We start from the raw sequence: 11,523 nt of genomic DNA on the forward strand, positions 1-11,523 counted from the left end.
GGGGGAGGGAGTGCAGAATGAGATTGAGATGAGAACATAAAGGAGGGAAGAGAGAGAGAAGGTGAAAGAGGAAGAAAAGAGGATGGATATAGATTGGGGGAGGGGATAAAAATTTAAGTTGAGGCTGTGAATGCGGAGTCTCTGTCCCAGCTAGGGTGGTTAGGAGGATGCAACCATCGAAAGTCAAGGTTCAGAAAAGCCTAAAAGATCCCGGGGCTTATTGAGGAAGTGCGGCGGGACTGGCCAGGGGCAGACCGAGGCCGGGGGCAGCTCCATGTGCCCAGGCGAAGGCCAGTGAGCCGAGCCAAGCTGCGGGCCAGCTCTTCTGCTTTGGGCTGTGACACTGCAAGGTGACTGCCCCTAGGAGGTCGAGGCCGGGATGGGCAGTCCGTGTAAGCTACCAAGCGCGTCCGTGGCCTTGCTGCCCGGGCTAGGGGGCTTCCTGTCGGCGCCTGCAGAGGAAGCAGAGGAGCATCCTGTCACTGCCCAGAGCCTAGGCAGATGAGAAGGACGCCAGTATGTCACGGACTGGGTTCCCTGGCCCTTCCAATGCCTGGAACCAAGAAAGCTCATTCACCCCTGTGCCCTTCAGAGAGACATGCGCTAGCAAGATGGGCTAGGCAAGTATCTCCTCACCCAGGCTTCACTTCTGATGATGACCACGGAGGCAGGTCAGGGGTGCCGTGAAGGTAGGTCTTCAGCTCCTAAGTAGACTTCAAAAGATGACCAGCCTGGTGCAAAGCCTATCTTCCCGACCCGTACCCATTAATCCACTCCAGACCCCAGTGGGATGAGCAGGTGCTAGGACTGGAGGTAGGCGGGGTGTGGAAAACCACCAAGGTTTCCTGGGGACCTCAAACATGAGCCAGGGAATTGCTTTAGGTAAGCAGCTGGGATTCTGCAGACACAGCCCACCCTGGGCCCTGTGCGGATTAAATGGCAGCGGGTTTGCCAGATCAGGCGGTATTCTCGGCATTGCTCTATTATTTGGGGTATTGGGAAGGGGCCCAAGTTTTGCTACTGGAAGCCAGAAAGTGACGCCACGATTGTGAAATTCTGTTTTTCCTTTCCCGGGAACCCGGTGCAGGCAGCCTTTCCTGCACCAGGAGGCAAAAACTAGTGAACTCTAAAGGGGCGCGTTTTCGATTTTCCTTCCACTCCTCAAGTCCCCCCTCGAACGCCTCAATTCCATTCTGACTTGCCAGCTGCCCTCCCAAACCTAGGCATAAAGTGTTATCACTGTCCTATCTGAAATTAATAGTACACGGAAGGAACACAGAGAGAGAGAGAATTAGTGAAAGATTTTGAACAACTATAAAGACTGTAAGACTGTCCAGGACAAAACCCCAGGTGCTCGCTCCCCGACCTCTCAGGAAGCAGTTATGACTGCACAACCAGGTATCCAGGCTTCTTTTCACCTGCTCCACACACTTCAAACGTGAGGAACTGTTTCAAAAACATCTGAGGAGGAGGGGGTTTCTCAGGCAAGAGTAAGTTACCTTGGAGACAAGCAGAGAAAAATAAACACCCGGGATCCAGTAGAGAGATCCCACCGCACCTCGGCAAAATTTTCCTCAGCTTTCATCTCTGTCTCAATACCCCTCCCTTTTTTGGTAGTCTGTGGGGCCCTGGGAATGTGAGTGTGTACGTTCTGGGGACCTCGAGCTAGGGTCACTGGCATACTTTAATCTACGGGACCATGACTACGGGTGGACGTCTTAAAAAATACTAGAATTGCAAGTACGGTGTAACAAGGCTAAGGGAGGCTCAGAGCTCCACTAAGTAAGAGAAAATGGTTATCCAGGAGCTCCATGATTTACAAAGGCTTGCTGGTCATCCATGAGACAATTCTCTTTTGGTATCCTGCAAGCACTAAATCTGGATCAGCAATAAACAGAATAAATTACAATTCCTCTTTAACAACTATAAATAGCAAGTTTTCCTTGTTCTAGTTTTCTCACTGGAAGCCAGAAAGTGACGCTCCCAGATTTGATTTCCAAATCCACTCCCCCCCCCCCTTTTTTTTTAAATCCCTCCTGGGAGTACTTTTAGGACCCTAAAGGATTGCTGGTTTCTGAAATGCGATTTGAAGGCCTGTTGCCTTGAGAGGGGGTCCGTGGAGGGGTCTGTCACCTTGGGGAGGAAAGTCCTGGCACAAAGCCCTTTGGATGGATGTGAATATTCTTTAAAACCCTGTACCACCTTGTGAAGAGAACAAGGTTTCCTTACTCTCCTCTCAGTTGCCAAGAATTAAAAGTTCCCTTTCGGGAGATGAAAGACAACATCGCTTCTACTTTCTTGCCTGCATAGAATGGAACCTTTCACCAAGACAAAGGTACTAAATTGTGAAGCATAAGCTAATATTCGATGCTCCAGACTGAATGACCAGTAAGATGGCCATTTGAAGGTAACTGGAAGGACACTCCAGTGTATATTTTATTCTGGATAGTTTTTATCAAAATAATTTATTTTAATGAGTATATTTATATGAATATGAACTCATAGTCTCCACAATTTTGTATCAAAAAGTTAACTAAATATTATAAATCTGCTATTATAAATTGAACAAAAGTTAATGACAAGAAACTCATGGAGTAGCTTTCTTTGAAGATATTAATTGTTTAAGAAATTGCTGAAAGTAAGTGGCACTGTGTTGTATAACTTCGCCTTGAACTTTCAAAGACCAGTTAGGAAGCAGTCTCTGAAATCTGGTTTTCTGCCCACATGAAGAGTGTAAATTCATACTCCAAGGGAGTGTGTGATTCTCATACTTCAAAAATAGGTATTTAGCAAACAGTTCTTTTTACGATCCTTGAACAGAAATGCTTGCATGCCAGCCTGAGAAATTATTCGTCAAGATGGGTGAATAATTCCTTTAATCAATTTTTTCAAAGGAACTTTGTGAGTCAGGACATTAACTTACTAATTTAATAACCAGCATAGCTAACTCAGTTGTAGGCTTTGAAAATGGGAAGTTTTGTTGTAGGCAGCACACACGGAGACATGCCTGCCAGTGAGAAGCTCTGTATTTCTAAAAAGGAGTTCTCTGATAAAGAAAACCAATCAGAAATCAACCCAAATGCAGATCCCTGTCCGTGTAGACTACAGGACTTTAGCGTTAGTGCATGTGTGATCGACCTTTGGATCGATCCACACTGCTCCACCTGTTTCTAATGCGGGTCTGGAAGCACCCTTGGGACCAAATGGCCCTTCTGAAAATGAACTACTTCCCTCTGAAATCAAAGAACCCTTTATTTTCCTGTGTCTTCCTTCTCCTTGGGATCAACCCAGGGAAAAATCACTCAAATTCATGGCTACACTTATTTAATTCAAGTAAACCTGCTAAGTTAAGAACTTTACAATAGTATGGCAGATTTCATTCAAATACCCACATCAACAGTCTTGAGTTTCAACGGGAGAAGTGGAGGATCTGAGTGAAATCTCACACTGCAACCCTTCAGCCATCCTAAATGTACAGCTATTGGGAGTTCATAGTCTCTGTTTTTGGAATTCTTTCTTAGATTTTCTGCAAATGAGCAATTCCTATTATCCTATAATTTACACTGAATTAAAATAAATTATTCAGCTCCGGCAGTTTTCTGCACTTGAATTTCTGAATAATTAGGCAAATGAACATTACCTAAACATCCTAGTGAGCGTTCTGCAAAAATATAAAAATTTAAGAGCTATTTTCTTCCTTCAGTTCACTGCTGTGGATGGAATTCTAGACCTCCCTTCTGGCACCCAGATCCTGTCATCCTGCCTCACCAAAACTTCTTGGACATAGCTCTTTTGGGGAGCCATCATCTGCCTGGCCATGACCACCAACTTCCCACTGACACCCCCTCCAGCCTTTGTAGGTGTGAAACAGATAAGGCTGTTTCTTTCCTAAGCCCAGAACACCCATGTAACCCACACTGTCCTGGAGTTTATGTGCAAGGGGACTCCCTTCTCTGCTGGAACCCCCACCCCCCCCATCAGAACAATGGAGTTTAAATATTCTGGTGACCAAAACCTAAATATGGGAAGGTTCATAACTGGCAGTTTAGAATCAGGTGATTTATTTCCCAGGTTCAGTGAAAAACAAAAACTCCCTGGACAGTTTTATTTAATCCATGCTGGCCCCACGGTTTGAATCTCTTGGTTGGCTTCTAGGGGAGTAGATTTAGAGGGGAGAAGGATGAGGTTCTATGTCACAGTGCTCTGGGAAAGAAAGAACCTGAACTTCCGAAGACCAAGCTGAAATGCTTCCCATTTTTTCCCAGAGAACGCACCGAAGAAAAAATATTCCAAGAAGAGACCAGGGCCAAGGGGAACTAGAAAGAAACAGACTAATGGGCCAATAGAGGAGTCCAAGTGCAGAGGGCAGGAATGCCACTAGCAGGTACACTATACAAAGCAGCATTTTGCAGGCCACGCAAATGTGGGCCTGGGAGGCGTTTTAGACTATTCTTGAGATGGAGAACCTGAGTCCAGAGAGGAGCAGTAAAGATTTGACCAAGGTGGCAAGAATTCGGTTCACACCTGAAGTCTAGTTTACCAGCCTGGCTCTCTTGCTTGTTTCTCAATATGGTTAAAGCGGACAGTTTCAGGGATTCTCCCAGTCTCCCTGTGTCTTTTCTTAGACACACCTGCTAGAGATCAATCTGCCGCAAGTAGCTGCGTGGTTAAAGTGTAACTCAGGTCTATTTCTAGTATTCTAGTGTCTCTGTCCTTCCTGCCTCTCCCTCTCGATTCGCCCTCCCCCTCTCTTCTCCTCTCCTCCCCTCACTTTTTCTCCCTCCTTCCCCCCTCCTTCTCTTCTACCTCCCAGGTTCCTCTCCCCACTTCCTAACCCCTCCAATATCCTGACACCTCCCAGATGGTGCCCCTCACCTTCTCTGCTGGGGTGTTTGAAGGTCATGGCTGCTGCAAGCTCCCCGCCGTGAACCGCCACACCAGCTCCGTGGGGCGCCAGCGGGGGTCCCTGGGCCGGTGGCCAGGGAGGTCCCGGGGAAAGGTAGCCGGCTGCCGGAGCGCTGTACACACTGTGCTGGTTGGAAGCCGGGTAGGCGCAGGCAGGAAGAAAGCCACCCACTGCGGAAAGGCTGGATGCAGTCTGCAGATAGAGACAGATTGTCAGAAAACCAAACCCGCCGACTTCTCCAGCACAGGCCACGTTGACGCGTGGAATCTGCTGTCCCATCGCTTGCCTCTGTTCTGGGACTCCCTAGCAAACCGATTTCTGAAAGTCAACTACAGTGATAAAAAGTGAGGAGGTCGCAGTAGCAACCTTCGGGTGTTTAGACAAAAGGGGGCTTTCAGCCTTGTTTGTTTATTTTTTAATCAGGAGGTAAGGCAGTCTCCTGACCTCGAAAGCCTGGCTGCTGCAAACTAGGACCGTGGAACTTGAGGACAGCAATAGGCCGCTGAAGATGCTCTCTGCTTAGACTTAAGCCTGGAGACAGCGCTGTTCTTTCTCTATGTCTCCCTCGCCCCAACCCTTCCTCTGTGCCCCCCCACCCCCGGCCCAAGGTCACCTCCTGCCCAGCATTCCGAGTACCTGAGTATATTTAATGTCTGCCTCCAAAGCAGGTTTCTCGAGCCCATTCACTGCTGGTGAGGCGGGGAAGGCGGCTCGGTTCACACCGGCCCAGTCTTCCATCTTGGGGGAATAGGCAGCGCCTTCGCCCGCAGACAGGGCCCCTGCAGGAACGCAGATGGAGTGGAAGCCTTTGCACTCTCGAAGGTCTCCAGCCCAGATGTTTGCAAAGGAGCCAATGACCCAATGGGTGTTACCAGACATCCCCTCCCGCACCCGGAGACTGTGCAAACTCCCAAGGCCTTTCTTTGGAGGTAGAAGGGAAGTGGGGCCCGGCATTTGGCTTTCATTCAGAGCAGGGAGCCCGGAGGAGAGGGCCTGCCCTTCATTTCCCCCAGGCTTTGGCCCGCTTCCTACGAAATGCACCAGCGAAGCTCAACCAGAGGCAGTTTCTCCACTGCTCGGAAGTGACAATCAGAAAGTTTCAAATTCAATGTAACTTCACGAAAATTGTGTCATCTAAAGGGCTAAGAGTCCATTTTAGCCTGGGACTGCCTCTAGGGACATTCTTGGTCTCCCAAATGAGGCAACAACTCTGAGACCCACACCAGGATATCCCAGGGACAGAGCTGTTCCCAGTTCAGGTGTGTGTCCCCAGCCGAGGGAAGGCTTCAGTTTGGGCATAGGCATGGTAGTCACTTCCCAACCACCTGCCTGGCCTCTGCTGCTCCATGGGAAATTTTGGTCGGTGTTATGCTGATGTAGAGCCACCCAGAAGAACAGAGTGCAAGACCTCTGAAATCAGGGCTAAGCGGTCCACTCTCCTCAGCTTGTTTCTCCTAGACTGCTTACTGTCCTCCAGAGTCTGCTAGATTAAGGAAGGAAACACTAGCTGTTCGGGAAAGGGAACCAATGCTTCTAGAAAACACCCATATGCATTGTCCTAGGCAGGGCACCAAAGTTGAAGGAAACTTCCGACCTTTTCCATCCAACAGAAACTACCAACATCTGGCTGAATTTTAATGACAATCAAAGCACAAGTCCTAATGACTGTCCCTGAAGAGAATGGGGCACCATTACCTCTATTCTAATGACAGGACTTGAAAGGCCTCTGAACCTGACAGAGATCTGGGCCACACTTAAAAGAAAAACTGACCACAAGGGCTCTTTCTCTTTTACTCAACAGAGTTTCTGGGCCTGCATTAGCTCCTGAAGGAACCTGAAAGCTAAAGAAAGAGCCGTGCACAATGTCCCGAGCGGTTTGTTTGGTTTAGATTTGGCGATAGGCATTTGCATTCTTTTTGCAAGAATGAAAAAATACAATTTCAAGCCTCCGATTTTGTGGTCTGCGTCTGCTCTTCTATTTGGGAAATATTTTCCATATTTGTCATAAAAAGTTCAAGATGTCCGAAGACTCCCACAGAAGGTTCTGGACCCCCAACTTCCTTGACCAGTCCTGAACTATTCTCTGAACTAAAATCAGTCCTAGGAGGAAAAGGGCATGCGACCCCCTCGCTCGCCTTCCCGCCCCCAATTCTGTCCCTTTGTGGAGAATTACAGAAGACATCACGACTGACCTGTTTGCTCCATAAACGTCCGGATGCCCAGGATGTTGCTGACTGAATGCGCCGAGGGCCATGAACGCGGGATGCTGACGTGGCCCGCGGAGCCGGGGACCCCAGGATGGCTGCCCATCTTGGTGCCCGTGGGCGACACTGGGCTAGGATAGGGGTACTGGTAGATATGATTGTAGGGCAGGGCAGGCTGCGGTGGTGTCTGCTTACTTGCTTCGTAGGGCCCTGGCTGCGCCAGGCTGCCAATCTTGTTTCGCAGGATGCGACTAATGGAACTCACAGAGGGCACGTTGTACTTGTCACAGACACCATCAGCCAGGAGCCGGTCACGAATCTCCCAGGCAAAGATGCCAGGGTCTCCCTGTTTGTAGTCCCGGATGTGCTTCACCACGTTGGGGGTGGTGACTCGGGGTTTGCTGCCCCCAATGGCCCCGGGCAGGATGGAGCCTGTCTCGTTGTAGCGCGCCAGGATCTTGCTCACGCAGCCATGCGAGACCCGCAGTTGCCTACTGATGTCACAGGGTCGGATACCCAGCTGTGCTAGCTCCACGATCCGCAGGCGGATGGCATTGGGCAGGGGACGGCCGTTGACGAACACACCACCGAGCTGGTTCACTTCGCCGTACGTCTGCTCTGCGGACGCGCCGGGCCGGATAGGAGTGAGTAGGCAGGGAAGAAAACACCGGCCGGTTAGTCATGAGTTAGTCATGAGTGTCCTAGCGGGCCAATGCACTATACACCCTAGCGCGACTCTAAGGTAAACCTGCAGGTCCACCCCTACCCCTGACAGCACAGATCCTGAGGGAAGAGAGGGGTACAAGCTGGCAAGAGTCAGGACCAGAGGCAAGCATTGTGTGCTTCAGCCCTTCCAGCCCTCTGGCGACTTTAGAAACGCGTCCTCATCTCCTCCCTGAACTTAAGAGTCTGTCCCCTCGAGGACCCCGCACGTCAGAGAACGCGGCTACTGTGGGCGCAGAATGGTTTTGCCCAGGGAAGGGGGATCATTAGGAAGGCAGACAGAGAGTATCAACCCAGCTTCGCACCCGCCCAACGCCCTGTCTTAGGCTCGCCCCTTACCCATCGCGCGGGGGCCGGTCAGCTGCCTGGCGCCGGAGCGGCGGGGGCTGGGCCCGGCGCAGTCCGGGAGAGCTCGGGCGCCGCCACCGCCGGAGAGGCATAGAGGGAGGGCGCGCGCGAGCCGAGGGCCGCGGCGGCTGGAGACGCGCAGTGAGCTGCTGCCAGCGCGCCGCCCGCCCCAGGGCCCACCGCCGCAGCCGCAGCCGCCCGCTCCCACGACACTCTCCAGGCCCGCGACCCCAGGCCCAAGGTGAACTTCATCCGATTGGGAGAAATTCGTCTGACCGGGAAGCTGTGGGGTGCGAGAATCAATTTGACGTGTCCTCCACGTCAATCTCTGCAGTCACGCTGGAGACTCACGAATTGGCAGCTCATTGGTTCCCGTCACCGCGCCCTGGCGTCCCCCCCCCTCCCCGCCCAGAAACTCTACCCCTCCTCCTAGCTCCTGGCTTCCCCCTCAGCCTTTCTCCACCCCCTCCGAAACCCATCCCCCCACTCACTCCCCTCCCCCCACACAACACACCAAGAACACACACCATCCCAAACCTAGCTGAGCCAGATCCTGGAACCATCCAATCTCCGTTGCCTTTTGCCGCCTCTCTAACAAGCTTTAGGGAAGTAGGGAAGTCATTTCAAATTGACCATACATTAGTTTTACTATTGCCTCTCCACCATTGCTAATAACCTTTTGGAGGGTAGAAGTTCATCCTGGCAAAGTGTTTTAGTGTATTCACCACCTGCTGCCCTGAGCAGAAGTAAGAGATAAGTCTGGTGGGTGCAGCACTCAGGAAACTGCCAAGATGAAAAGAAAGAAAAGGTCCAGCTTGTTTGGGAAACCTGGGAAAGATGGTTCCTGGTGGCTTATGGGGCTGACTCTCCCCTATTTCATTTCTGTCTTACTGTGTCTTTCTTGCTCTCAAGAAATTCTCTCAACAATGCCTTTGGAGTAATATAAGGTGATATCAATGACCCAAGAGGGGCACATTCCAGATTCTGTCTGTAATGACAAAGCTCACCCATCAGAACTCATTCTCCAAGAACTGACACAAGGAACAGGCTAGAAAGAGTCAGGCTTGCTACTTATGGCCCCCAACAATCTGGCAAACTGCAAAATGCCTTATGGCTGCTGAGCTCCTGTCCTAAATCTACACAGTCCCTTTCGGGCAGGCAATGAAGCCCTGAGCCATTCCCTTCATACCAGTCTGCCCTTGCCTTTCCGTAGCACCAGCAGATATTCGCTAAAGCACCCAGTGGTCCTTTCCCCACCTAAGGCAGTTTGCACAGTCCTTGAGTCTTTGGCCCTGGTATTTAAAACCAGCTCTTCCACTCGGAATCAATGCACAGTTCTAGGCTTCCCAGCTGGCCTTGATATCTGCAGCAATCCGAAAGTAAGCAACAGGGTGGTGGTGGCATCTGAACTGGTGCCAGGGGGCTAAGACTTGGGAGTCTCCAGGTGAGATGACTAGAAACAGAGAGCTTTGGGCTGGTCACAAAAAAAGCAGGAAAGAGGGAACTCAGAAACAGCCACAATCCCTGGAACTTCCTAGGAGTCTAAATACTCCTCGGAAATCAAGAAACACCCCTCTGCACCAGCACACATCCCTCCGTGTTCTAGCTCTTCAGAACAGCCTGGAAACTGCTCTCCGCACAAATGCAACGATACCGTTCAAGGCTCCCAGCAGACTGACCCTGTCAGCATAGCTTCGGGAGCCTCTTTGGAATCCCTGACCTCATTCCTTCCTCATTTTCTGGGGGTGGTGGTGGTGGTGGTGGTGGTGCAACTTTAATGGATCTCAATCAACCTATGCAAATGTGTTAGAAGGACATGAGCCTTGGATTCTGGGCTCTCCAGGGGAACTGTACAACACCCAACAGAAATAGGATGGAGCCATGGCAAGGAAGAAAGAAAGAAAGAAAGGAAGAGAGAGAGAGAGAGAGAGAGAGAGAGAGAGAGAGAGAGAGAGAGAGAAAGGAAGGAAGGAAGAAGGGAAGGAAGGCAGCTTCAAAAGAATTGAAAACACTTCTCTGTCTAGCAGCCCATAGAATCCAGTGCAGCGCCAGGCCCTAAGAGTCTTGAGTCTTAGAGAGGTTGCTGGGATGTGGAAGAGGTTTAGGGGAATCAGTGTACCCTAGAAGGTGCCCCCCTGTGAGAACAGTAACCCCAACTTGGAATACCAGGCCTGTCCAGAACAGAGCAGCCTTCCAGCAAAGATCTAGGGAACAATGTCGACTAAAGTGGACATGCTGGGAACAGGAGCTTTCGGGGAGGGGGGCAACGAGCCGAGGAAGATGAATGCACAGAGCAGTTCTCTGAAGCTTTGGGGTGTCAGGATACATCACCGTCAATGTCAATTCTCTCTAGATGGTTAGAGATTTGGTACCCTCTAACTTTCCCAGAATTTCTCTAAAGACTCATTTCCGGGATTTCTAGGCAGGCAAGGGATACCAAGAAACGTGTAATCGTCCACCGTGGACTCTCCCAGGTGTGAAAAACAGAGCTTCCGTCCCTGAATCTGGTGCATCCCAGAAATTCATCAAAGTAGCTAAGGACTGCAGGGCTACACGTAGGGCACTATCAAAGAGAAGCTAAAGGGAGCCATGCCACTGAGAAAGCAGTTTCGACCCAGCTACCTTTTTGTAAGGTTGCTCAGCCCGTGCACTTCGCTGGCAAGAAAGTGCAATCCAGACAGCACCAAACTCCTTAGGGAAAGGTGGCCCCATGGTGCGGGACAGAAGAAGGTGGAGGGGACGCTTAAGGGATCGCACTTGGGGTTGGGGCACTCTCTGGTGTTAACAGAACCTGCTAACCTTCCCTTCACCATGGTTTCCTCCTCAACAGCCTGTTGCGGCTCCAGGCTACACAGCGGTCAATCCTGCTAGGTTTCGGGGAAAACCTTACAGTTTGTCGCCCCCTGTCGGGTCGGGTCCCGGCTTGGCTGCGCAGGTTCCCGCGCCGCGGACCGGATGGGGTGGCTGAAAGGTTGGACTGCAGAAGGCAAAGTTTCTCCTCGACCTTCTGGGTTGTAGCTTGGTCATCTCCACTTCTCTGGGTCAGCTAATGTTCCACGAGGCGCGCACAGAGGTAAGAAAGCTCGTAGACTTCGCATTTGAGCTTAGTAAAATAGTATTGCCTGTGCTAATCCCAGCGTGCAACAGTGAGCAGTGGAAGTCACCAGGAGCGCGGAAGTCTGGAGAACCTAGCTCAGCAAAAGCCTCGTCCACCTGGTGCTGGACGCACACCGGGACAGAGGACCAAGGTGAGATCCTTAAGTGATCCTAAGACCTTTCGCAGGTCTCCCAAGGCGGGAAAGTAGACGAGGCTAGCAGCTTGCTAGGCGGTGCAAGTTAAAG

General features: G+C 50.9%; 1 protein-coding gene across 1 annotated transcript; it reads right to left on the minus strand.

Annotated features, from left to right (window-relative positions):
- Positions 1 to 360: 360 nt before the first annotated feature.
- Positions 361 to 8,433, minus strand: Pax1 (paired box 1). Its single transcript, XM_027420968.1, is given in 6 exon segments — positions 361 to 452; positions 4,876 to 5,098; positions 5,543 to 5,685; positions 7,099 to 7,728; positions 8,173 to 8,322; positions 8,325 to 8,433. Coding segments are annotated over 6 exon segments (1,347 nt in total).
- Positions 8,434 to 11,523: the final 3,090 nt, after the last annotated feature.

This window comes from Cricetulus griseus, chromosome 6, assembly GCF_003668045.3.
Source record: "Cricetulus griseus strain 17A/GY chromosome 6, alternate assembly CriGri-PICRH-1.0, whole genome shotgun sequence".
Taxonomy (NCBI): Eukaryota; Metazoa; Chordata; class Mammalia; order Rodentia; family Cricetidae; genus Cricetulus; species Cricetulus griseus.